Source organism: Numida meleagris, chromosome 24 (assembly GCF_002078875.1).
Source record: "Numida meleagris isolate 19003 breed g44 Domestic line chromosome 24, NumMel1.0, whole genome shotgun sequence".
Classification (NCBI taxonomy): Eukaryota; Metazoa; Chordata; class Aves; order Galliformes; family Numididae; genus Numida; species Numida meleagris.
This window is the reverse complement of record NC_034432.1, coordinates 577833-602830: the sequence shown is the minus strand read 5'-3', so window position 1 is coordinate 602830 and position 24998 is coordinate 577833. Positions and strand designations below refer to the sequence as shown.

The following is a 24998-nucleotide window of genomic DNA, read 5'->3' as shown; positions in this document are numbered from 1 at the left end:
GGGGGCTGCTGTCACAGAAGGAAATTTGCGGGGTGGGCGCTGCTCATCGGGGCTCCGACAGCGCCGTGCTGCTGCTTGGTGCCGACCTCCGCACCTCGACGCATCCAGGTGGGAGCAGAGCGCTCCTGGCACCGGCGCAGGGGGAGGCAAAACGCAAACGAACGCAAATGCACCGGTTTCTTCGTTCTTCTGGGCGAACAACGTCTGCTCCCGTGCCGGCAGTACCGACTCACTCCTGTTTCGGCCGCAGGAGGTGCTGGCACGGATGGAGATCCAGGGCAGAACGCGTGGAAGGGGCGGAGGCTGCTGCCTCCTTTTGCGGGAGGGGCAGGGAGGTGAGGAACCTCTCCTTGCAGGCATTGGCTCTTACCCCCATGATGGATGCGAGCTGCTCGGAGCTGGAATCCAACAGCTCAGAGCTCTGCAGCGCTGCCCTGTCCCCTTGTCCCGATGGCCCCCAGCTCCAGCGCCCTGCAAACAGAGTCATAGCCACTGGAAAAGGCCTAAGACGCTGGCGTTCGTCCTTAGTGGGATCTGCACGACGAGCAGCCGCTTTGGGACAGCGCAGCAACGTCCTGTTAAAAAACATCCCTCCCTACAGAGGGCACTGCACCGTGCGCTGATGGCTCTGCACCTAACGGCGCTGCTGGAACTCTATTCTCCTGTGGGTCCCCAAACCACCTCCACCTACAGGATCCCCATCATCCCTCCCATCCTGGCCTTGAGGGAAGCTCACATCTCACCCCTACTTGCTTGCTGGAGGAGGCCGGAGAGCAGCAGCCAGCAGAACATGGCTATCTTAAAAATCACGAGTGGTGTTCCCCAGGGGTCAGTGCTGGGGCCTGTCCTCTTCAATATCTTTATTGATGACCTGGATGAGGGCACTGAGAGCACCCTCAGTAAGTGTGCAGATGACACCAAGCTGGCAGGAGGTGTCGATCTGCCTGGGGGTAGCGAGGCCCTACAGAGAGATCTGGACAGGCTGGATCTCTGGGCTGAAGCCAGCGGGATGAGGTTAGAATCATAGAATCAGCTAGGTTGGAAAAGACCTACGAGCTCATCCAGCCCAACCTACCACCAATAACCCCACTAAACCATGTCTCTCAACGCTATATCTCAATGTTTCTTGAACACCTCCAGGGACGGTGCCTCCCCCACCTCTCTGGGCAGCCCATTCCAGCGCCTGACCACTCTTTCAGAAAAGCAGTATTTCCTAATGTCCAGCCTAAATGTCCCCTGGTGCAACTTGAGGCCATTCCCCCTCGTCCTGTCTCTAGTTACAAGAGAGAAGAGGCCGACCCCCAGCTCACTACAACCTCCCTTCAGGAGTTATAGAAAGTGATGGTATAGAGGCTCTCCCCTGAGCCTCCTCTTCTCCAGACTGAACAATCCCAGCTCCCTCAGCTGCTCCTCATCAGCCCTGTGCTCCAGACCCCTCACAGCTTCGTCGCCCTCCTCTGAACACACTCCAGGACCTCAATGTCTTTCTTGCAGTGAGGGGCCCAACACTGGACACAGCACTCGAGGTGGGGCCTCACCAGGGCTGAGCACAGAGGGACAATGACTTCCCTGCTCCTACTGGCAACACTATTTCTGATCCAAGCCAGGATGCCATTGGCCTTCTTGGCCACCTGGACACACTGCTGGCTCATGCTCAGCCGAGCATCGACCAATACCCCCAGGTCCGTTTCCTCCACACAGTCTTCCAGCCACTCTGCTCCAAGCCTGTAACCACAAGACCAAGTGCCGGGTCCTGCACTTTGGCCACAACAACCACAGGCAGCGCTACAGGCTTGGGGCAGAGTGGCTGGAAGATTGCGCGGAGGAAATGGACCTGGGGGTGTTGGCTGATGGTGGGCTGAGCATGAGCCAGCAGGAAAGCCAATGGCATCGTGGCTTGGATCAGAAATAACGCAGCCAGCAGGAGCAGGGGAGTAATTGTCCCTCTGTACCCAGCCCTGGTGAGGCTGCACCTCGAGTGCCGCGTTCAGTTTTGAGCCCCTCACTGCAAGAAAGACATTGAGGCCCTGGAGCGTGTGCAGAGGAGGGCGATGAAGCTGGTGAGGGGTCTGGAGCACAGGGCTGATGAGGAGCGGCTGAGGGAGCTGGGGTTCAGCCTGCGAAGCTGGGTGCTCAGATTCAGATAACCTCCCACTTGCAGACGGAACAGGAAGTGTTCTGAAGAGCGGTATTGCTGTTGCGTGACCACAGCGCGTTTCTGAGAGCGGGGACCCCAGACCTGGGCCTGGGGGTGCTTCCGGGGGGCAGTGTTTGAGATGCTCAGCCTGGATTTTGGGTGCCAACACGGAATGAAGGCGGCAGTGGTGCTCACGGGGCAGCTCCTCCTCGTCTTCTTCAGCACGCAAGGTACATCCGGGTTCCTCCGGGGCAATGCTGGGCGGGGGCCATGTTGATAGAGTCCACGTTGATGGGGGCTGTACCATGCTGGGGGCCATGGTACTGGGGGCCATGGTGCTGGGGATCATGGAGCTGGGGGTCATGGTGCTGGAGAACGTGCTGGTGGGGAACACGCTGGTGGGGACGGCGACGGTAGTCCGTGGGGAGGAAGAGTGGGGCACCCATCCCCACCCCATGCTCTCCCTTCGCTCTTCCTGTCCCCATGCTGTGCCCCAAATGTGATCTGCTGGGACATCTCGCTGTCCGATCGCCCCCCATGGGGCACCCCCGTGTTCGATCATGCCGGGGGCGAGGGGCTGCTGAGCGAGCTGGGAGGGGAAAGAGCAGAGGGGAAAGGGAAGTGGAATATCTCAGGCTGTTTTGAGCCTACAAAGGAGTGGCCGAGGTGGGGGCTGTGTCCGTCCCAGCCGCCCCAGTAGCCCAGCTCTCTGTTCTGTCAGCAGCATGGGTGCAGAAGGACCCGATGCCCGCGGAGGGGCTCGTGGGGGGGGTGGCCTACCTCATCCCTCCCACCCAAGGCTCCTTCCACAAAGTTGAGTGGCGCTACGGCAAAGACCTGAAAATCGCCATCCGTGAGAGCGGGGAGGAGGTCCGCTACCCCAAAGGCCCCTACAAGGGTCGCCTGGAACTCTTCTCCAACAACACCCTGAGGATAGAGCACCTGCGGAAAAACGACAGCAACACCTACTGGGTGTATACGGAGAACAGTGCGGGCACAGAGCACCGCGAAAGCATCCATCTGCAGGTGTACGGTGAGTTGGGGGGGAGGTCCTAGCAACCCACAGGGAATGGGGCGGCTGTGACATCTCCCTGTCTCCTGCAGAGGCGGTCCCCAAACCCACTGTGAGTTACACGGTGAATAAGAGCAACCCGAAGAGCTGCAAAGTCACCCTGAACTGCTCAGTGGGACTGGAGGACGTCACCTACGAGTGGTTGGCCCCCAGCAGGGTCATATCAAACGGTGGCGGCGAGCTGTCCCTCTCCTTCAGCCCCTTGGAGGAAAACTACACCTGCGTAGCCAGAAACCCCGTCTCCTTCAACAGCTCCTGGCTGATCCACAGGCACCCCTGCTCCTGGGAAGGTATTGAGTGGGATGGGTGCGAGGGAGCATTGGCTCAGAGAGCGTCCAGCAGTGGTGACGTGGGTTCCCTGTGAGGCTGGAGGTGGTCCCTGGGTGATGTCTCTTTTCCCCTGGGCTGGAGGTGACGGGAGCCCCTGTGGAGGTCCCACCTGCTGCCCCAGTTCTCCTTCTACCTCCAGCTGAACCCTCTGCTGCCACAGCGTCCACCAAGACCAGCGTGCTGGTGTCCCTGGGATGTCTCCTCCTCCTCCTCGCTCTGCCTTAAAGATGCATCACGGTTGATGCCCGTCCTCCTCCCGCTGTCACATTCCTGCTGCGGGTCGGTGCGGGTGAAGCGTTCAGATCAGTGAGGGACCATGGTTCTCCAGGAATCCATCACATCCAGTGCCCAGGACACGTACTCCGGTGGCCCACGCGCTGTGCCACCACCTCAACCCTTGTGCTATGCAACTGTGATGTTTTTTTTTATAGTTATTCCATTTCATGACCACTGTCAGAGCTGGGAGGGCTACCAGAGAGCTGCAGCCTTTCTCCCTTCAATATTTGCCAAAACTTTCAGTGTTCTGTACGTGTTCAGTGGTGATATGTTGTCTCACTCGTTATCGTGTCCCCACAATGGCTGCCAATTACTGTTGTGGGTTGAGGGTCTTCTGTCCCACCACAGGGGTGTTTGGTTGAGATAAAGAGCAACTAATTTATGAGAGCTGGTGAAGGAATACTACAGGATAAAAGGGATCAAGGGTAATAAATAAAACCAAGAGAGACGTGGCCTTCTAACCACGCTGTGGAATGGTAGTACAGTCAGAGGAAGGCCTTCTTTGTGTCACTCCTTTCCTCCCGGAAATCACACGGGAATGACCAGAGCTGATAGGAGCTGCAGCTCCCAGGAACCAGGAACCACAGCCCTCCCAGCCCTGACAGCTCATTCCAGGATGTCATGAATAAGGAACATTGGCGAAAAACCACGATGGCCAACAGGCACCGCTGTGTCTTTCACAACAGTGCTTTGAAAACACCAGCAACGCAAATCAATAAACAGACTCCTAACTGCTCAAAAAGCCTCCACTCCTCAACCATGGGACCCGTGGGGAGAGATGAGCTGAGCCCTTTCCAGGGTCTCCCTATGGCCTCGGGCATCCCCGGGCATCTGCCAACCGCAGCGATGTCCAGTGGGACCGGTGCACGGTGACATCTCAGATCAAGCTCAGGGTCCAGCCGGTGCTGCCCAAAACCCATCCCTGGGGCACCCCCAGGAAGCAGAGCAGGGATTTCTCATCCTGAGACAGCAGCACTGGGACTCCATGGCGTGATGCGTGAAATGGTTTCTTTTTCACTACGGTTCTCATGTTTTTGGGTGCATGCGCGGTGTCCTCCCAGCTCACTGTTCCCTTCTCTTGTTCCTTTTCCTCTGGGCTGCGGTTTGGTGTCGGTGCCTGGGGGTGACAGGGGGCTGTTTGTCCCCAGTGCCCTCGCTGGGGACAGGAGCCCTTCCACAGCTGTCCCCTGCCACTTCCCAAAGCCATCCCTAAGCACCGGCTCCTGGGCCACAGAGCTGCAGGGACCTTGGTGGCTCATTTGAGAACCAGGAACAAGCACGAGTCATTCTAGCTCTTGTTTACCGGGAGGCCCAGGGTAATTCCTTGCGTGTGACAGCCCAGCGCTTCCAGCACCGTCGTGAGTTTCTGCAGAAATCCCCCTCTGTGATATTTCTCAGTACTGTGCACGCTTTTCCAGCCCAGAGGCATCAGCTTGCCCTGCCTGGTGCTCAGCCAGATGCTCTCTGGGCAAGGACAGCCCAGCAGGACGCGGCTCGATCCGATGTGGGTTTGGCCATAGCTTTGCTTTGAGCATCAGCAATAATTTATTGGTGACAAAAGTCACGGAGCGCTCGGAGCCCGGCTCTTCTGAAAAATGGTGGGAGGCATAAATGCAGCTTTTATTTCATCCTGACACCTAAATGCGGTCTGTTTTAAAACAACGGAGGAATTTGTGCTTCACGCTGCTGCCTCCGCTCTCTTCTGCAAAACAAGAGGAAAAAAAAGTAACAAGAACTTGAAAAGAGTAATAGGAAAAAAACCCTTCTCCCATTGTAAAGCAGCGGCGCTGCTCAAGCTGAGCAACAGCAGAGATGAATAATTCATTCCACTAAAAACACAAAAACAACCAAGTTCTTCTCACCCCTTCCCAGCAATGGAACGTGCAGGCGGAGTTTTTCCAGCCTCAATGCGTACTGAGCGCAGTCCCGGCTCCATTCCTGTCCCATCCATGTCCTATGTCCTATCCGTGTTGCATCCCTGCTCCATCCGTGTCTCATGCACGTCCCACCCATGTCTCATCCATGTCCCATCCATTTCTCATCCGTGTCCTATCCATGTCCTATCCATGTCCCATCCATGTCCCATCCATGTCACATCTGTGTCACATCCGTGTCCCAGCCATGTATCATACATGTCCCATCTGTGTCACATCCGTGTCCCATTCGTGTTGCATCCATGTCCTATTCATGTCCCACCCGTGTCACATCTGTGTCCCATCCGTGTCTCAGCCATGTCTCATACATGTCCCATCCATGTCATTTCCGTGTCCCAGGCGTGTCTCATATATGTCCCATCCATGTCCCATCCATGTCCCATCCATGTCCCATCCGTGTTCCATCCATGTCCCATCCCTGTCCCATCCATGTCACATCTGTGTCCCAGCCGTGACTCATACATGTCCCATCTGTGTCACATCTGTGCCCCATCCATGCCACATCCGTGTTCCATTCATGTCCCATCTGTGTCCCATCCGTGTTCCATTCATGTCCCATCTGTGTCCCATCCGTGTCACATCCATGTCCCAGCCGTGTCCCATCCATGTCTCATACATGTCCCAGCCGTGTCCCAGCCATGACTCATACATGTCCCAGCCGTGTCCCAGCCATGTCTCATACATGTCCCATCTGTGTCACATCCGTGTTGCATCCATGTTGCATCCATGTCCCATCCGTGTCCCATCCATGTCATATCCGTGTTCCATTCATGTCCCATCCGTGTCCCATCCATGTCCCATCCGTGTCCTATCCATGTCTCATACATGTCCCATCTGTGTCACATCCGTGTCCCATCCATGTTGCATCCGTGTTGCATCCATGTCGCATCCATGTCACATCCATGTCTCATTCATGTAACATCCGTGTCATGTCCATGTCCCATCCGTGTCTCATCCGTGTCCTATCCATGTCTCATACATGTCCCACTCATGTCCCATTCATGTCCCATCCCATCTCCATCCATATCTCGTCCATGTCCCATACGTGTCTCAATCATGTCCCACCCCTTCTCCATCCTTGTCCCACCCATGTCCTATCCTTGCTCCATCCATGTCCATCCATCTCTCATCTGTGTCCCATTCATGCTCCATTTGTGTCCCATTCATGTCCTGTCCCTCCTCCATCCATATCCCATATTGCTCCATCCATGTCCCACCTATGTTTCATCCATGTCCCATCCATATCCCACCTGCTTCACCCACGTCCCATCCCTGCTCCGTTCATACCCGATATTTCTCCATCCATGTCCTGTCTCTCCTCCTTCAACCAGGGGACGCCCACAGCAGCGAGGACAGCCCCTATCCCCGGACACAAGCTGTGCAGAACCCCTGGGGTCAGGATTAAGCACTGCAGGAGCAAACTGGAGCCTCACGATGCTCAGGTTGGGGTTCTCCTCAGTGGGTCTTAAGGACTGTTCGTGCTCTTCCTTGCAGCAAAGCCATGGAGCTGAGGCTGCAGGCTGGGACCACCTTGGATCCCATGCACCCCGAGTGGGTTAACCCCCTGAATAATCACTGTTATTCCTGCTATGAGCTGGTGCTGTGGGCTGTGCTCGGGCCACGTCCTCTGCCCCAGCTGGTGCTGGGCAGCCCCGGGAGCGTGTAACTACTTATAAAGCGAGTTTGGTGCTGGCCATTTCCTCTTCTCACGGAGTGGTGGGTTAAGGGCCTCTGGCACATGATGCACTTCAGAAGAAAACTGTAAATCGATGTTCTAAGTCCTTCATCAACTCCACGGCGCTCGTCAGCGGAGCGTTCAGCGGCGCTTTGAATACTTTCCACTCGAGAAAGAAGAATTATTCACCCAAGAAAACAGGAAACACATGGCCCACAGCAGTGCCTCTGATTTGAGTACACCTGTTCTCATAATGAGCCCGGCAGCAGATATTAACTCCACTCCGGCAGCAGCTCCGTGAACTGAGGCATGGGCTGCAGTGCATCGCTCTGGCTGCTCATGTCTTGTTGCTGGATTTGGGGTATGTACATCTTTCCAATCTGCAAAACGTGCGGTTCAGGTGGCTTGGGGATCAGCAAGTATTAGAAATGGTGACGTGCGGGCTGGGTGGGCAGGCGGATAAATGTGAATGCTCATCTAGAAGACGAACGACTCCTGACTCCAGGCTGGATGTGCGGTGCATCCCTAATGGGCTCTATAGTCAGACCGAGGGAGGAGAGAATAAAAGGTGATGAATGAACAAAGGTGGTGGTGATGGTCAGAGTGTATCTGCGATGGTGAAGTACTCTGCCATTGGTTTTCATGGGGTATCACCGGCGCTGTGGGCCAGGGTGCAGGAGATGCAGGTCCTGGCAGATGTTCTCCGGAGGTCTCAGCTCTGGGTGCTGGTGGGGAGGAGCTGGTACTCGAGCAACAGAGTGTCTATAGGAGTGGCAGCACAGGGAGAGGTGGGCTGAGCCCTGACCCTCTTTGCAGCACCATCCCTGGGGATGACATGCATCCCCGTGTGCCGCTGCACCATTGACGGGCACGCAGTGAGGGGTCCGCCTGGCAAAGCGGCAGCGCTGGGCTGCCTCCTCTCTGCTGGCTCACTGTTACTAGAATACCTGCCCTTAAAATCCCCCTGGGTTTTTCTGCCTGGACAGCATTCAGAAAGTCCCATAAATGCAATTCCTGACTCAAGGGCTGCTCCGGACCCTGCACTGTGCCTGCGTTCCCACAGCCCATCCATATAGGTTCTCCCAGCCTCTTCTACCCCCTTTCCCACATCCCAGCCACCTTCCCGCAGGGAGCATCTCCTCTCCCCGGGAGCTGCAGCTTGTCAGGCCAAGGGATTTGCTACCATAACTCAAAAAGGGCTTTTTCATTCGGTAATTAATCAGGAGCTTAACCGCTGCGCTCCATGCCACTGAGAAAATGCAGCCTCCAGCTCCATGCTGGGCTTTGCAGCGTTCCTGTGCGATAGCGGCCGCTCTGCTTGGCTGGGTCGGCGCCCCGGAGACGTAATTCACAGGGACAGCTCTGAAGCTGCTGTGTTTTGTGCCATGGAGGGGGAAAAAAACCTAAGTGACGGCAAGTACTTGGAATGGGGGAGGAAAGCAGCTGTTATGAACTCACTTGTGGTTTTTAGCAGAAATATACGGGCCGCAGCAAAGGCAAATGCCAGCATCATCTGGGCCGAGTCCTGCTCTGTGTTCTTCCCTTCTGGGATGAGCCCTTGCCCCAGTGGAAAGAAGGGAGCAGGAGACATGAGGGTGACGTGGCGCAGTCCCTTCCACTCTCCGTCGATGAGCAGCACTGAGTTGGTGTCATCCCCACGCTGTTTCCTACAAAAACAAGCTCACAGTTCACGGGGCCTGCAGGCAACAATGAATCACGGTCACAAGCAGAGGCAACCCACAAGCAACTCAGGGCTGCCAGTGGCCAAAGTGCATCACTGCCACTGGTGGTGCTCGGCCGCCCTCGGGGCACGCAGGGGATGCTGGAACATGGGGCCGCTGTCGCTGGGGCAGGATGTGGTGCCCAACCCTGGGCTCAGGCTGAAAACAGCATGAGATACATCAGTACAGAGCTGAGCAGGTTATTGCACAGGGACTAAAATGAGGTTACCAGGGTGAGCCCAGCACAGTCCCCTGCTCACGCAGCTCCGCGACCACGGGGTCACAGCTCCTCCAAACCCCCCAGGCTCTCCCCACATATCTCTGCTCTCCTTCCAGGCACGGGCCGTGGGACGATGGAGACGGTGCTTGGCACCCTGGGGAAGGCAACAATCCTGGCGATCCCCCCTGAACTCCAGAAGCTCACCCAGCGCTTTGGGACAGCCACGTGGAAGCGGAGCACGGAAAACCCGCTAAGCAAGGAAATCCTGTTAACGTACTACAATGGCAGCCACATCAACTACAAGACGGAACAGAACCACTTCCACCCATCCAACTTCTCGCTGGAGATCCTCAGCACCCAGCGGCAGGACCAGCAGCTCTACGAGTACTCCATCACCATGGAAGCGACGGAGAGAAACTGGCACATCCAGCTGAAGGTGTATGGTGAGACACGCTGCCTTGATGGGATGATGGGAGCATTGGGCTGAGATGTGGCAGTGAGCCCAGGACCCTCCCAGAACCCCCGGGTGAAGGCAAACCTCAGCCCCATTTGCAGAGGCCGCATCAGGACCGGGGCTGAAACAGCACCTCCCCATCTCCAGCAGATGACAGGAGGGCTCAATAGGATTTTGCAGCCTTTATCCCTTCTCTCCATCCAGAACCCGTGTCCGATCCCGTCATCCACATCCTCGGCTGGACGCTGGCCAACGACAGCTGCACCGTCACCCTCAACTGCACGGCGGCGCGAGGGGACAACGTGTCCTACAGCTGGGCCAGCACCGAGGCCGGCACCTCGTCGCCCTGCGCCCACAACGGCAGCCTCCTGCAGCTCTCCTACAACCCGGCCAACAGCAGCCTGCCCTGCGCCTGCACCGCCAGCAACCCCGTCAGCCGCCGCACCGCAGCCTTCCACTCCTCCGTCTGCAGCGCCGAGCAGCGGGGTGAGTCCCTGGGAGACCCCGACCCCTCTCTCCCCCACCACCCTCCAGCCCCACGGGGGGGGGGGATTTTTTCACGTCGCTTTCGGCGCCTCAGAGGAACCCATTGCAGGAAAAGCAGCCTCAGCACCTTTGTGGGCTGCGTGGTCATTCCCGTAAGCACCGAGCTGGGCTCGCTGCGCCCCGCTGCTCCAGCCTCGCTTGAAACTCATGAGATTTGCACGCCGGGAGGGTTGGGGAGGACGAGAGCCACCACTTCCCCCAGGAGGCTCTCGAAGCCAAAATCGTGCTCTCTGTCAGTGGGGTTTTCTCGCCCTCCCGTGTGACGTGGGGACTTTTGCTGTGGCCGTGTGACGCAGTGGCTGACCCTCACCCTGGGGACGCAGCAGCGATGCCACCTCCCTGCTCCCCAAGCCACACAGGGCTCTCGCAATGCGTTGTGCCTGGCAAACATCCCCACAGCATCTCCAGGTCTCACTGGAGAGGGGAAAGATGCTGACATGAGACACTGTGGGGGCTGTAAGGTGCATTTCCCAGCATTGAGTCCCCCCCCCAAGCCTCACGCACACAGGGACGCCCCTGTGACACCCCATTAGTGGCAGCCTCTGTCCCCTTAGCAGGGGTGGAGGTGCAGAGCTCTGCTCCCAGAGAAGTGTCAGGGCCTCATCCGGCCCTCAGCAAGATTTTTATTTTTGCTGGCGGTTGCACTTTGAAGGTGACTATATAGAGTTCACCTCAAAAAAAAAAGAAAAAGCATTTCCTGCTTCTTGCTACCGTTCTGTTGAAATCCTCAGCCCCATAAATAGGCAAGAAGGTATTGGGAGGGCTGGGGTTAACGATGAGCTCTCTCTCTCTCTCTGCTGGACACTGACCCTCACCTTCTCTGAGCCACAGGCAGCACGAGGACGGGGATGCTGCTGGGGGTGGTGCTGCCCATAGTGATCCTGACCATGCTCACCGTGGCCTCTGCTGCAGCCTACGTGGCTGCAAACAAGAGTGAGTGCAGGGCATGGGGGCTTGGGGGTGACAGAAGCAGCTCATGGCTCCCCCAGCCTCGTGTTGGGGTATCCTGCTCCTGGGAGGGGAGGGCGGGGGTTGAGTGGGACCCGTTTCTTTTTAAGCCTGGGGTAACAGGCAGGAAGGAAAGCAGCTTAAAAAGAAAAAAAAAAAAAATAATACCACACACATAGATACCTGCTTTGCCTAGTACGTGACCTCAAGGGCTTTGTGCGGATGCTGTGCTCTCTGATGGTATCACACGGCTTCAAGGGGAAACTCGTGATCTCAGCCCACGTTCAAGAGCGCAGCATCACTGCAGGCACCCCAGCGAGGGTTGCCCCATGCCCCTGCCCCCTGAGCAGTGATAAATCCTCCAAGCCAACGAGCCCGCAGCCAGGCGGCTGCAGCAGGGATGGATCCAACGTGGCAAACACTGGGAACCCCTCAGGGTGCCTTGGGGGCAGGAGCACGGTGGAGGTGGGGGTGGTGGGGAGGGGGGTCCTGGTGCCATCCCCGTGGTGACTTTGCTGTGTCCCCGGTGCAGGACGCTCTCGGGAGCACCCGCCGCCCGCTGAGGACAGCGCCATGCACACCATCTACGCCCAGGTGCAGAGGGTGGAGGTGAGTGAGCCCCAAAGCCGTGTGTCCTCGCAGCTCTATGGGCGCTGAGCTTTGAGTACAGGGTGCCAACCCTATAGCTGGGGACAGTGAGGTCATACCCATCCAGGACCGGGGCGGCTGTGGGCTCCCCAGGCATCACCTCCAACACGGCCACTTGAACTTTGGGATTCATTTGGCTTGGCTGCAATCTCCCCAGCCCTCAGCATCCCAAGGTGGCTCTGGGGATAATCTCTACCAGGAGGACACTGAGGCCCTGCAGGGCTGGAGAGGAAGGGGAGAGCAGCAAGCCGGCTGCCACTGCTCACCCTTTGCTCCCCATACAGAAGCAGAAGTCCCCCTGCAGCCCCCCGGGCACCGAGCACTCCATCTGCACCACCATTTACGCCGCAGCCACCGGCGCATCCCAGCCCCCCCACAGCCCACAGGTAAGTGGAAAGGGGTTGGGGCGGGTCCCACGCCGAGCACCCCGATACGGGCACCGCGCTCACCCCACTTTGCCTCGCAGAACCCCGACACGGAGCCCATGACGGTTTACGCCAGCGTGATGCTGCCCATCAGCTGAGCCTCCCCGCGGGGCAGGAGCCGGCTCCGCCACCGCACCCTGCGTCCAGACCCCGCGCATCCCTGCAGGGGACCCCGCGCATCCCTGCAGGGGACCCCGCGCATCCCTGCGGAAACGGGGCACGCCGCTCCCGGCCCCAAAGCCTCGCGCTGAGGATCGCCGGAGCCAAGAACGCGGCCAAAGCAAGGCGAGAAAAAGTCGGTAAAGGGAGCAGCGCGGGGACGGGGACGGGACCCGACGACGGCAGCCTCGGAGGGACGGACTCGCCAGGGGGAGCCCACGGGGGCCAACGTGGGGCTGCCTAACCAGAGCAGGAAAGAACAAGCCGACGAATCAGGACGTGCCCCGTGGACGGTTACGAGGTGCGCCCGATTGGACCCAACCGTTGGAGAAACGCGGGTGTCACAGCGCGGAGCCCCCCCCCCGGCTCCCCCAGCTCTCCCGTGGCCGTGGGAAGCGCCGCGTCGTTTCTCCATCCCGTGGGCTGGGTGTCAGGCTGAGCTTGGGGCGAGGGGGGGCGGTTGGCAGCTCTGTGCCCCCAGGATGCCCAGCACCGGGACATGGGGAGGTTGGGGGGGGTGGAGCTCAGGGCTGTCGGCTCTTTCCAGCTGTGCCGTAATCCCACCGCAGCTGGGCTCGGGCAGCAGGGCTGACCTCACCTGCTATAGAAAATAAACACAGCAAGTCTTTCGGGAAGGTTTGTGGAGGAGGATGCGAAGGCTGCAGCTGGGTCAGGCTTTGGGGGCGAGAGAAGTGCATTTCTACGCATCTCAAGCTTCCTCTTCCTATTACTTCAGAAAAACAAAAACAGAAAAAAAACCAACTGAGCTGCCTTCTTGGGAAACCCATCTGCAAAGCTGCCACTTCCCCAGGAGCACATCCCCGTAACACCTCCTCCTCCTCCTCCTCCTCTCCTTGCCCCCCTACCAGCGTGATGCAAAGGAGGAGCTTCCTTTAAGGGTTTGGCAACGTGGTTACTACTTCTGTATTGAGCAATGATACCCCTGCGTGCGCCCCGTGCTGAGGAAGTGGGTGCACCACAGGGTGATGCAGCTGATGATACCCCCTGCTGCTGCTCCCCCTCCCACAGTACAGCACTGGGGAGAAGAGCAGCAGTGGAGCCCGTTGCTTCCCCCCCAGCAAGACAAATCACCACGACTTCAAAGCCAGACAACCCCAGCTGGTCTTGAGCACTTCCCCACTCCAGTTTCAATACGGTGCCAGGGGTCAGAGTGCTTCCCAAAAATAAGCCCAATTGGGGAAGTGGCTGCTGTGCCACAATGGACCCTCTGCTGTCCTTGCCTGGTGCAGCCCTCCAGGTCCCCAGCGCTGCAGGGCTCCTCCCGCTCCATCCCCTTCCCCAGGGAAGGTCTGCAGGGAGCCGTGCTGCTGCTACAAGGATCAGTGCCAGTGGCATCCTCAGAGCAGTTTGTGTGCTGAGTGTGACACTGCTCCCATGCACAGCCACGACCATGCCTCATGTCACAGCTTTGCCTGGAATCGGCGTTGCTCACCTTTGGTTTTCATTCCACGTGTCCCATGGGATTGTCTTGCACCTCGCTGCTCCCAGTAACAGGGATGTCAAGTCCAAGGGGGAGGAAAAATAAAAAATCCATGGGCTAAGCTCCAGTGCTGTCCTCTCTGGGCTGCAGGGACCAGACCAAGCACAGCCAAGAGCAGGAGCTGGCACAGCAACCTCTGGGTTCTGCTTTAGAAGCTTTTGAACCTTCTAGGACAGGGCTTAAGATCACTGGGAACACCTGGGAGCCCTCTGAGGAAAAGGATGGGGCTCAAGCAGAGGCACCTGCAGGTGAGCAGGGAAATGCCTGCGAGGTGTGGTAAATGCAGAACTCCTCCCCCCTCCCCAAGCGCTTTAACACCGAAGAGGAGGCCTAGGGGAGACCTTATGGCTCTCTCCCATTCCTGAAAGGAGGATGTAGTGGGGTGGGGCTCGGTCTCTTCCCCCAGCTAACAGCGATGGGGTGGCAGGCGATGACCTCAAGCTCCACCAGGTGGGGAGCAGCGGTGGCTGCTGTCCCTACAACGAGACGGCAGCCACCAGGGGGACCAGGTGAGCCTTCATCCATCCGCACACCGGTGCTCTCAGCAGGGCGGAGAGCAGCTGGGACTCACCCAGATCTTTGCCCCAAATACACCGCTCCCCACTGATGTCTTCATCTACCAAAAAGCGCACACGCACGGAACAACTACGGCGGCTCCATTGCGCATCACCTGCCAGCTGCTGGGCTCGAAAGGATTCCATCAGCACAGGTTCCTCCCCTAAGGACGGCGTTTGGGGCGAGCAGATGGATGCAGAGGGAAGCATCAGGGTGGCCATTAGGAACAATTCTTTTTTTCCGATGGAGATGCGTCGCCACAGGTGCGGTGTCCCCGCCGCCCTCGCGTTTCAGCACCTGGGGATGTGACAAGTGGGGACGTGGTTGAGTGGGCGTGGTGATGGGACGGGGCTTGGTGATCTGAGGAGTCTTTTCCTACCGCGATGAACCAGTCATTCTGTGAGTACACGATTCGGAAAAAAAAAAAAAAGGAAGGGTTTTTTTTTTTTTTAGAAAGGGGGTCCCAGCGACCTTCCAGCAAGTCGCTGCTCCGTTGGAGGGCGTCTGCTGAAGGGCTGCGCAGGGCACAAGTGTCTCCTACTTCCTCAGGAAACTTATCTGAGCTGAGTACAGCCAGCTGTGCACTGGAGTCGGATGGACATGTTCTGCTGGCTGCTGCTCACCGGCCTCCTGCTGCAAGCAAGTAAGGGTAAGACGTGAGCTTCCCTTGGGGCCAGGATGGGAGGAAGGGAGGGACGGGGAAGATTCTGCAGGTGGGGGTGGTTTGGGGACCTACAGGAGAGCAGAGCTCCGGCAACGCTGTCACATCAGCACACGGCACAGTGCCTTCTCTGGGGACAGATGTTGGTTTTTAACTCGTTATTAAGACTTTGCCGTGCTGTCCCAAAGCGGTTGGGCAGATCCCAGACCTTGTCCTGGTGCTTTTGCAGACCCTGCTAACGATGGATGCCAGCTCCTGGCTCCAGCCTTGCTGCCACGCTGCTGTGCTCCGTGCCCTTCTGCTCCCCTCCCGTGTCGAGCTCGGGGTCTTTGCCCTGTTGCCACCCACGTGTCGCTTCTGAATTCTCAGTGCCTCCAGCTCTCACGTTTTTATTATGGGGTATTTAGGTCTGTTTCTGAGAACGAAGCGGCTTTCGGTCTGATTTCCAAGCTGCCACGAGCGCTGGAAAGATCCGTGTGTCTCATTATGTCCTGGGCACGGAAATAAACCTGAGGGAAGTGCAGAAGGAAAAATCACATGAATTCCCAACCAGCTCCAGAAAGCCAGGACAGGTCTCCGAGCCCTGCTGGGGCCCTGGCTTTGGCCAGGTGCTGGTTCAGGATGGGGTTCACTCCCCTGCAGGCTGGAGATGCATCTTGTGATCAGAAACGAGTGTTTTCTGCAGGGTCTGCAGCTGGCAATGGCCAGAAGAGACGCTTGCAGATGCAATGGGAGTGCACTGTAATGTTGGTGGTGACGCTGTTCCCTCACTATCAGCTTGGGCAAGGACTTGCATCATGCAGCAGCTCTTCCTTCCCTGCCCTTCCCTATCTCCCCCACTAACGCTTCCTTACCCATGGCCAGGGGAACTCATCCTTGGAGCTTTCACCAGGGAAAGGGTGTGGGCAGAGCTGCCTTTGCTTGGCTTCAGAGATGAGCACTGGGGAGAGAGCACGTCCTGGTGCCAGGATCCATTCTCTCCAAGCTCTTGGAGGGGGGTAAAGATCCACTCCAAGTCCAAACAAGGCAGCAGGGATTGAAAATGGGAAGTAGGAAAAAATAACTGGGCAGTGTCTTCCCCCTCCTCAGAAGTGGGAAGTGTGAAATTCAAGGAAGAGGCCACCTGCCTTTTTCCAGGCTCGTATAGATGAACTTGGCCATCACATCTGCCATGAATAGGGAACCTGCTTGACTTCTCTTCAGCTGATCCCAATTCCTCCTTGTGCTTTTGCTTCACCTCTTGCACGTTCCTGGTCCATGAGATGAAGCTGCAGCCTCACGCCACGTGCTTGGGGGATGTGAAAGCAGAAAGAGCAAGAAGGGGCTCTGGCCCTTATAATATCTATCCCCCAAGCTGGGGGGCTCCACAAGCAGCACCCCAGAGCCCTGCAGCCCCTCTCTTGTGCTCATCTGGGTTTTTCTCCTCAGTACGTGCCAGCGATGGGATAGATGTCTTCGGGGCCGAGGGCAAATCCGTCACATTCCACCTTCAGAAAATGACAGAAGGAGTCTTGACCTGGAGCTTCCGTGGCGAAACCATACTGGTCATCAAATTGGGGGCATCTCCTGAGCTCGTCTATTCTGACAAATCCTTCACGTCCCGCGTGGCCTTCCCCAACAATGGCAGCACTCTCACCATCTCGCAGCTGAGGAGGAGCGACGCTGGCACCTACTTAGCCAAAAACAATGACGTCAAAGTGAACTTCACCCTCCACGTGTACCGTGAGTGCCTTCTGCTTCTGGCCCCAGGCTGGAAGCTGAGTGGGGGGATTTGCTGACCCTAACCCTAACCCTTCCCCCACTTCCCGCAGGTGAATTGCCGGAGCCGACGGTGAGTTGCACGGGGTGGAACTGCTCGGCTGAGAGATGCTTCTACACGCTGCGCTGTGCCGTGGACTATCCCGGGGACAGTTCCTTCTTTTGGAGCTACAACGAGCGGCCAGAGAGCAAGGGATCCGAGTTGGTGGTGGAGAGGCTGCGCCTTGGGGATCTGGACCCGCCACTGTACACCTGCACAGCGTGGAACCCCGTCAGCAGCCGCAACACCACTGTCTTGCCCTCTGCCCTCTGTGCAGGTGAGAGCACGAGGAGGATGAGAGCTTGGCGGGGTGCTTGGCACATGCTGGAGACGCGCTGGGGACGGGACGCATCCTGCAAAGGGTCCCCAGTCAGGGGCTTTGCCACCGCACTCACTTCTCTCCCCCCATCCCTGTTCTCTTCCCCGCAACACCAGAAAGCACGGCCCGCATCCCCGCTGCCGGTGAGCTGCCTCCTGTCTGCGTCCAGTCCCCGAATGTCACAGGGTCCCCACGGCACCGCTGACATTACCAGGCTGCCCCAATTCCACGCTGGAGGGTGGGAAACCCGAGGCCAGAGCAGTTCGCCTCTTCCTGCAGCTCCTGGGGGATATCCAAGCTTTCTGAGCAGCCTCAGCATCATCCACTGGGAAATGGAGAGGGGAGGTCTGGGTTGGCCTGCAACAGTCCTAGAGTGGGATGGGGGCATGCAGCAGAGTGGCAAAGCTGCGGGGAGCAGAGGTGCAAGGTGGGAAGGGCTTAGCAGGGTGTGAAGCATCCCTGCTCTTGTGCTGGGCAGAGGAAGAGGCGCTTTGGGATGTGCCTGGGATATCCCTGTGTTGTTACCAGGACCTCCTTCTCTTTCCAGGCACCTCCTCCAGCAGGCTCACTGTCATCGTAGTGGGTTTGATGATTGGACTGCTCGTGCTCTTGGCTATCATCTTTATCACTGTTAAATTAAAAGGTAAGGCGCAGTGCCTGCAGGTCCCTGCCTGGCAGCACGCAGGGCGCTGCTGCTAATGGGAGCCGCGTGTCGCTTCTCCCTAGGCTGCAGGAGCCACAACCTGAATGTTCCTGCAGCTCGCAGAGCAGGTAGGATTCCAGGCTCGTCCAGCCTCCTTCCTTGTTTTTTCTTGGTCACTGAGATCCGGAGGAAAACCATCCATCACCACAGCTTGGGAGCGTAGCTGTTCTCACAGCCCCAGATGCTTTCAACCCCTGTGTCCACACGATCCCAGTGTTGGTTCTCAGTCGTGCTTGGGCTTGCAGGCCCCCAGTGCCCCCAGTGCCTTCACCCTGCATGCACAGTGACAGGGAAAGGTGCCCCGTGGTGCTTTACTGGAGACTTTTGTGCCCTCCCCAAGGGAAAGAAGCAGAGCCGTGAGGACACCGCCAAAGCATGAGGGACTCTGCAGCCAGGAGGGAGCCAGGCAGGGTGCACCGAAGTCGAGCAGTGAGGTGGCTGTGCCCGATCCAGAAAATGAGCCCCTGCAACACCTGCCCAGGCTTAGCATTCCCTCCCTGCACTGCTGCCCAAAACCACTGCTGCCTGGATTCCTTGCTTTTGGGCGCTTTGCAGACAGAGCTCGGGGGGCTTCTGCAAGAGCTCCATCACCTTTGCGTTTGTTCCACCAGATGCTGAGGCTCAGGGTAACACTTCCAGCACTGAACCAGGTGCACTTTGAGCCTGCGGGACCAACTGTTTGTTTCCTCTCCCTGGCATCCAGGACCATTCGGTGGTGGATGTGCCATGCACATCGCTGCCACAGCTGAGCTGATCCCGAGAAGGGATCTCATGGGCCTTTGTAATGTGCACGTTTTGTTCTTTCCATAAGCTGAAATAAAACTGACGCAAACGGGGGAGCTCCTGCCTCATGTCTTGCATTTGTGTGTGCCCGAGCTGGGTGTGCAGCCACATCCAGCACCTGGAGCAAGGGTTTCCCCCAGCTGTTCTTTGGGGCCCAGCTCTTCCGTGGGGAAGAGCAAAACCCTGCACAAGCAAAAGTCCACGTGGCTGTTTCAGATGACAGAAACTGAAAATTTGACCCCAGAGCAGGGATATACAGGATGTAAATCCACCCTCCTTCTCTGTTTGGTGTGCTGACACTAACGGTTTCTGAAGTGGGACTTAAAATGGAGAAGCAAATGCATGAAAGCAGCTGCGGATCCTGCATGTAAATAAAAAGCTAATGGTCATAGCAAGTTGCTTTGGCTGCCTTTGGCTGCAGGTGCATGGCTGTGGTTTTGCATGGGATCCCTGCAGCTCTCAGCAAGGAGCATCCCAGTGGTGCAGCAGTGACGATGCTGCCAGCACCGGGGCTGCCCCTCTACCTGTCTGTCTTTGCAGGGGCTGCAGCAGAGAACATGACAGTGTATGCTGAGGTCGGTGATGTTGATCAGGTGAGTCCATCGCTGTCCTCTTGGTGCACGGCCACGGGATCCCTGCCTGGGATGGGGACAGCACAGGGGACGCGTAGTGGGGACGCAGAGGAAGGACAGCAGCTGGAAAACCCCAACTTGATCTGCTGCTTCCTCCTGGGAACTCAGTGGGGGACAGCCACAGCCACCTGCTTGCACTTCCCCTGCACCAGCAGGGATCAGCACTGGGATGTGTTTGCTCACCCCACTGAGCTTGGGGGATCTGGGCTCATGGAGCCTTTCATTCTGTGCCCTGGAAATATTTAAATAACTTCTTCCGCAGGTACACACGCGGAATTGCCATAGGGCACAGAAAGGTGACCCAAAGAAGTCGCCAGCCTCAGGGGAGAAGAGCTCCAAAACCATTTATGTCACCATCTCAGAAATGGCCAAGGTGGGTTGGTGCTTGTAGACGTCCCTGGGTGCTGAGACCCCGAGGGGAGACGAGACCGGGCCAAAGAGGGATGGGGCAGCTCATCCCATGGCAGCATCGCAGTGCCTTGATGCTGGGAGAGCAGGGGCAAGGGGCACAGCTCCCAGGAACCAAAGCGAAGCTTTGTCCTTTTGCAATCACAGACAGATGATGAGAAGATGAGCAGCAGGGCGCCGGGGTGCTTGGAGCAGGAGAAAAGCCTCTACTCCACGGTCGAGGAGCTGCATCCCACAGCGCAGCCCTGGAATGCCCATGTGCTCCTCCCTGCCACTGGGGAGCCGTCCCCATCATGGACACAAGGAGACGAGCACCACGGGAATGCAGTGCTCAACTGGGACAAGAGCTCTGACTGTGTGTTGCCATCCGGGTGAGATTTGGGATCCTGTGGCCACACCAAGGGACACGGACCAAAGCTGTGGCTGCAAACCCAGCCCTGCCCTGCAGAGACCTTGCTCCCGGGATGCTCCCTCGGTGAGGGGCCTCAGCAGAGGCTGCACGGAAGGACGGGAGGACTCGATGAGATTCTTGCAACCCCAAATCTTTTGCTTTTTAACGTGCTGAATACTCTGCCGCTTCGGTGACTAAACAAAGAACGTAAAAAATAACACTTTGTAAAACACGGTAGAAAACCAAAGGCGAGAACACGCACCTTGGCCGTGCGCAGCGACCTCACAGCCGGTGCAATGCCCATCCACTACACCCAAGCATCGCTTCGTGCTGCAGTGAAGCTACGTGTGGTCCTGCAGGAGATGGTGCAGGGCTGCGCTGGGCAGGAGGGGGTTCACTCTCAGAGGAAAACATGACAAAGGATGTGGCCCGGTGCCATTCTGCTCAACTCCTTTAATAATACTGGTGCGTGAAGCGCTGGAGCATCGTGGTCGCAGCACAGGGCAGCTCCCAAGCAGCCCCCAGCCTCGAGATGCTGCATGGGGGGGGCACAACTGGGGCTGCTCCCTAGCAGGGACCGGGTTGCTGGGAGGGGGGGGGAAGCTGGGGACGTGGTGCTGTGCATTGTCCCAGAGCCCCTCGCCATCCGTTTCCAGACGGACACCGCTTCCCGCGTGCTGCTTCCTCTTTGTCTTGTCTGCGCGGATACTGAATTATTCAGGGATGGAACCGGAGATCCTTTGAAGTGCCTGGCACAGGAGAGCCCTCTAGGAGCTGCCGGAATAGAAATGCAAGCCACATCTGAGCTCCATTTCTTTCTGCTTTTTTTGTTGGGGGGGGGGTGAAAACCATCTGATTGACAAACCCAATGCGCGTTGTCTTTATTTTCACAGCACGGTCAGATACGGTTCGTTTTTACGTTTCTTGAATTTGCACCCATCGATTAAAAAAAAAAAAAAGATGTAATCCTCCGTGGGTCACGTGTTTCTCCAAAGGGTTCATCCGTGTGGCACCCAACCTGTCCCAGCCCTTTGCTGATGGATGGGGCTGCGCGCAACGTGGTGGCACCGTGCATCACCGTCTCCTTTGTCCATTGCCCCATCGCAGCCCCAGAAATAACACCCCCCTGGAGATCACTTTAGGCCATGAATCACCCCGTGATGCTGCCAATACCTTCATGCTTACAGGAAGCGAGCAGAAAGGGGAAGGAAGGCACCACAGGGCCGAGGAGGGGGCTCCCAGGAGAGGATGAAGGCGAGAGGAGCGGGGTGCAGGGGACTCTGCCTCGCTGTGCTCTGTGCGGGTGTCGGTGAGTGGGGCTATGGGTCTGGGGCTGCCCCAGCACCCACCCAGGGCGAGGCGAGGAGGGGGAGGAGGAGGAGGAAGTGGAAGTGGAAGAAGAGCGGGTGGTGTGTTGTGAAGGCAGCGGGTGAGACACCCAGCATGCAGAGCGGTGCTGCAAAGCCAGGGTCCGGGAAGCCGAGCTGCAAACCCACTCTTTGCTTTGCTCGCTGCCCCCGGATCCTTTGCACAGCTTCGGGGCTGTCTGGGTGCTCCCATGCCCCTGCCCCGTTGCACACCAGGGTGCAGCCTTCCCCATTAACAGCTTTCCCTGCCTGCAGCGGCTGCGTCCCCGCTGCTGCAATGTGCCACGGGGGACGCTCAGCCTGCTGGGAAATATCCTGCACACCCCGGGCAGAGGTGTAAAGCCCTGCGTGCAGCACCTTCACCCTCACACTTTCCCTGCCAGCACAGTGCTGCTGGCTGCAAAAATCCCCCCCCGGGTGTTATTTCCCCCCGGTATGCACGGCCCCCTCCGCAGTGCTGCTGTCATTAGCACCTTCTTCGTTAGCGAGCAGCTGGGAGATTTGAATCAGTCTTACCTCGAATTCCTGATCTTTGAAAGTGCGGTGTAGGGGTTGCTGAGGCTTTTCAGCCCTAATGGGAATGAATGAACCTTGTTCTTAGCACTCGCCCTCAAAGGAGAGGGGCCGGGGGACCAAAACATCACCCAGCACAGTGACATCTCGGAGACAACAGGAGCCCCCACCACAGCCACGAGGGACGTGAGTGGGCTGACAACGGGACCAGTGGGCTCCCCCAGCCCCTCTGGTACCGGGGACCCCACCACCATCACCGTGTCACTGCAAGCAGGTGCCCCAGGGAACCAAACCCGTGAGTCCCATGGAGGGAAGAGGAGACGCGGCTCGGGGATGCACCACTGTCCTGCAGGGTCCTGCAGCCCCCGGAGACCTTGGTGCACTGTCGTGGGCAGCGAGCCCTCAGCTCTTCTCTCTTCCCATAGGAAAGGAATCGGGTTTTCCCATCAGGTACTGGTCCCCCGTCATTTTCGTGGTCCTTGCTCTGCTCGTGCTCTTCTTCACCTACCGCAGGACCAAGGGCAAAGGTGAGCTGCTGCACCACCCGGGCTCCTCAGGAAAGGGTGTTGGCAACCTCAGGGCACCAGGAAATGCTGCAAAGTGTCACCTCCCCTGACACGGCTCCTCCTGCTCACTTTGGCTCCTTTTGGGCCACCCCCGTGCCAGCTTTGGCCTCCACACAGAGCCAAGCAAACCCCAAACGTCCCCAGCTCATCCCCAGCAGGAACTGGCTGGTTTTTCAGGTGTTTTTTTTTCAGCCTCCTTATTTGTAACATGTGTGTCTGCCCTATCCCACAGGGACGCAAGACCCAACCACCTCCCTCAGTGACTTTTCAGGTGAGATCTCAGCGGGTTTCCTCGCTGGAGCATCCTTTACCCGCTCCTGCTGCTTGGATTCACCTCCTCTCATTGCATTGCAGACGTGGCCACCCCGGAAAATGACACAGCCCTGATTGTTCCTGCTGCCCAGGTGGGGGCTGCTGCCCATCTGCTTTTCCTACCCTCCCCCTTGCCCCCATTTCTCATACCTGCTTTGGGCAAGCTGCATTCTGTGCCTCAGTTTCCCCACAGGGGAAAGCACAGGGACGAGGATGCTCAGCACTTCGTCTCATTGCCCCTCTCTTGCAGAAGAAGTCGGACAACCCTCTGCCCCAGGAGCTGAGCAAGACCACCCCCTGCCAGCCAGCCCCCCCCTCAGATCAACCTTCCCAGGTATTTCACCCCACCCCTGATTCTGTCAGCCCAGTGCCTCAGGGATGACATTGGGTGCACCCAAAGCACTGTGCAGGGGGGGGTTTCAGATGCTCCCAATGTGCCCAAGGGCCAGTGTCCTCCTCAGCATCTCCTTTTGCTTCTCAGCAGCCCACAACCCCCACTGTCCCAGGCAGCCCCCTCTGCTCTGGGGTTCCCAGTGCTGACTGAGGGTGAAATGGGGGAAGCAGCAGCAGCTTTTGGACACCCCAAAGGAGCACGAGGCCACCCCAGGGGGACAAACTGTGACAGCACACCTGGGCAGTGGACACATGGATGCTGGAGGATGTGAGCATCACACATCACCTTGGTCCTGCCAATGGATGCTTCGGTGCGTGGCCACCTCCCTGTGAAACAGGGACCTGTGTGGGATACGAGTGCATTTACGGGACCCAGGGATAGGGCTTGTGGGGGGGGGGGAATCACAGCAGAGCTAATAAAGCAGCCTTTTGCCCCAGAAATCCTGGATTTTCTGCCCCCCGTGCATCAAGCTGTCATTTACCCCTATATGGCCCAGCACGAGGAAGGAGGGGGGGGCAGCGAAGGACTTCACACGCAGAGAAAAAGGGGAATGGTTGGAAACGTTGCTGCTAGATTACTCACATGGGGGAGAAACCACGCGGGGAGCAGCAGCCCCGTTGGCCCCTTGCTCTCCTCCCCCCGTGCACGCACAGCAAAGCGCGAGGTGCAGGCGCGGGGTGACGCGTGGGAGCTGAGAGCGGGGACTAAAAAAGCACTAAAAAAAAAAAAACAACAACCAACCAAACCCAAAAGCCATCAAAGGGACCACCAACAGCCCCTCCCAGTGAAACGGGCGGAGGTGCAGGTGGGTGCAGGGCTGTGGGCGTTGCGCACATCCGCTGTTTGCATTGCAGCAGCCTGCAGGGTTTGCAGGCTGCAGGGTGTGGGGGGAGGTGTGCACGTTGTGGGGTGGGAGACACACGCGTCCCAAAGGGTTTGGGCATTTCTCCAGCCCTCCGCTGTGCTCCGCTCACCCCAAGCCCTTTGCCTTGTACAAGCCCAAATCCTTGTCTTTATCAGCTCCAAATCATTGGCCCCGTAATCCTCAAACTTTGGCTCCCTAAAGCCCAAATCCACAGCTCCATAAAGCACAAGACTTTGGTTCCATATACTGCAAGCCCATGGCTCCATAAACCCCAGATTTGTCCCCCATAAACCCTAAGACCTTGGCACCATAAATCCCAAACCGCTGGCCACGCAAACCCCAAATCCCCGCTACCACCATCCCCAAATCTTCGGTCCCATAAATTCCCAATCTTATCCCCATCAAACCCAAAACCTCAGCTGCACAAACCCCAAACCCCCGGCTCCACAAACCACCAAGTCTTCCCTCCATTAACACCAAATCCAGACCTCCATAAACACCAAGAGCACGGTCCCATAAACCCGAACACTTGGCTCCACTGGCCTCAAACCCTTGGCCGTGTCAACCTCAGACCCTGGGCTCCACAAAGCCTAAATCCTTGCTCCCACAAATGTGGGCCCCACAAACTCACGTCCCATAGCTGTGCTGAGAGCCCTCCCAGGGCAGGATGGCACCCCCCCCCCCC

The 24998-nt window shown here is 57.8% G+C and overlaps 5 protein-coding genes across 17 annotated transcripts in view; 4 read left to right on the top strand and 1 right to left on the bottom strand.

The window, feature by feature from the left end:
• Positions 1 to 24998, bottom strand: part of LOC110388003 (feather keratin 2-like) — a 906242-nt gene that overhangs the window by 608964 nt on the left and 272280 nt on the right. The gene's annotated exons all lie outside the window — the stretch shown is intronic.
• Positions 2001 to 4557, top strand: LOC110387967 (SLAM family member 8-like). 3 transcript variants are annotated; one of them, XM_021376737.1, is made up of 5 exons: positions 2001 to 2060; positions 2162 to 2367; positions 2862 to 3170; positions 3242 to 3499; positions 3679 to 4557. In XM_021376737.1, exons 2-5 carry the CDS (start codon positions 2277 to 2279, stop codon positions 3762 to 3764), a joined length of 744 nt encoding a protein of 247 aa, XP_021232412.1. In that variant the 5' UTR covers positions 2001 to 2060; positions 2162 to 2276; the 3' UTR covers positions 3765 to 4557. The 3 variants fall into 3 exon arrangements, with proteins under 3 accessions (XP_021232412.1, XP_021232410.1, XP_021232411.1); XM_021376735.1 differs by having other exon boundaries at positions 2859 to 3170; XM_021376736.1 differs by lacking the exon at positions 2001 to 2060 and having other exon boundaries at positions 2081 to 2367; positions 2859 to 3170.
• On the top strand, positions 6726 to 13296 carry LOC110387954 (signaling lymphocytic activation molecule-like). Its single transcript, XM_021376706.1, has 7 exons — positions 6726 to 7785; positions 9482 to 9808; positions 10024 to 10305; positions 11197 to 11298; positions 11846 to 11922; positions 12246 to 12347; positions 12428 to 13296. Exons 1-7 carry the CDS (start codon positions 7734 to 7736, stop codon positions 12482 to 12484), a joined length of 999 nt encoding a protein of 332 aa, XP_021232381.1. The 5' UTR covers positions 6726 to 7733; the 3' UTR covers positions 12485 to 13296.
• LOC110387940 (SLAM family member 7-like) lies at positions 14445 to 21257 on the top strand. Of its 8 annotated transcripts, XM_021376675.1 has the most exons (11): positions 14445 to 14555; positions 14674 to 14864; positions 15055 to 15250; positions 16691 to 16984; positions 17074 to 17337; positions 17496 to 17522; positions 17927 to 18022; positions 18106 to 18150; positions 19406 to 19458; positions 19760 to 19870; positions 20053 to 21257. In XM_021376675.1, the coding sequence occupies exons 3-11, from the start codon at positions 15196 to 15198 to the stop codon at positions 20278 to 20280; spliced, it is 1173 nt and encodes a 390-aa protein (XP_021232350.1). In that variant the 5' UTR covers positions 14445 to 14555; positions 14674 to 14864; positions 15055 to 15195; the 3' UTR covers positions 20281 to 21257. The 8 variants fall into 8 exon arrangements, with proteins under 8 accessions (XP_021232350.1, XP_021232357.1, XP_021232358.1 ...); XM_021376677.1 differs by lacking the exon at positions 14445 to 14555 and having other exon boundaries at positions 14673 to 14864; positions 15151 to 15250; XM_021376676.1 differs by lacking the exon at positions 14445 to 14555 and having other exon boundaries at positions 14673 to 15000; positions 15151 to 15250.
• LOC110387977 lies at positions 21283 to 24987 on the top strand. 4 transcript variants are annotated; one of them, XM_021376755.1, is made up of 7 exons: positions 21300 to 21605; positions 22265 to 22471; positions 22602 to 22703; positions 22975 to 23013; positions 23097 to 23146; positions 23308 to 23388; positions 23536 to 24987. In XM_021376755.1, exons 1-7 carry the CDS (start codon positions 21545 to 21547, stop codon positions 23596 to 23598), a joined length of 603 nt encoding a protein of 200 aa, XP_021232430.1. In that variant the 5' UTR covers positions 21300 to 21544; the 3' UTR covers positions 23599 to 24987. The 4 variants fall into 4 exon arrangements, with proteins under 4 accessions (XP_021232431.1, XP_021232430.1, XP_021232429.1 ...); XM_021376754.1 differs by having other exon boundaries at positions 21303 to 21605; positions 23305 to 23388; positions 23539 to 24987; XM_021376753.1 differs by having other exon boundaries at positions 21303 to 21605; positions 23305 to 23388; positions 23536 to 24178.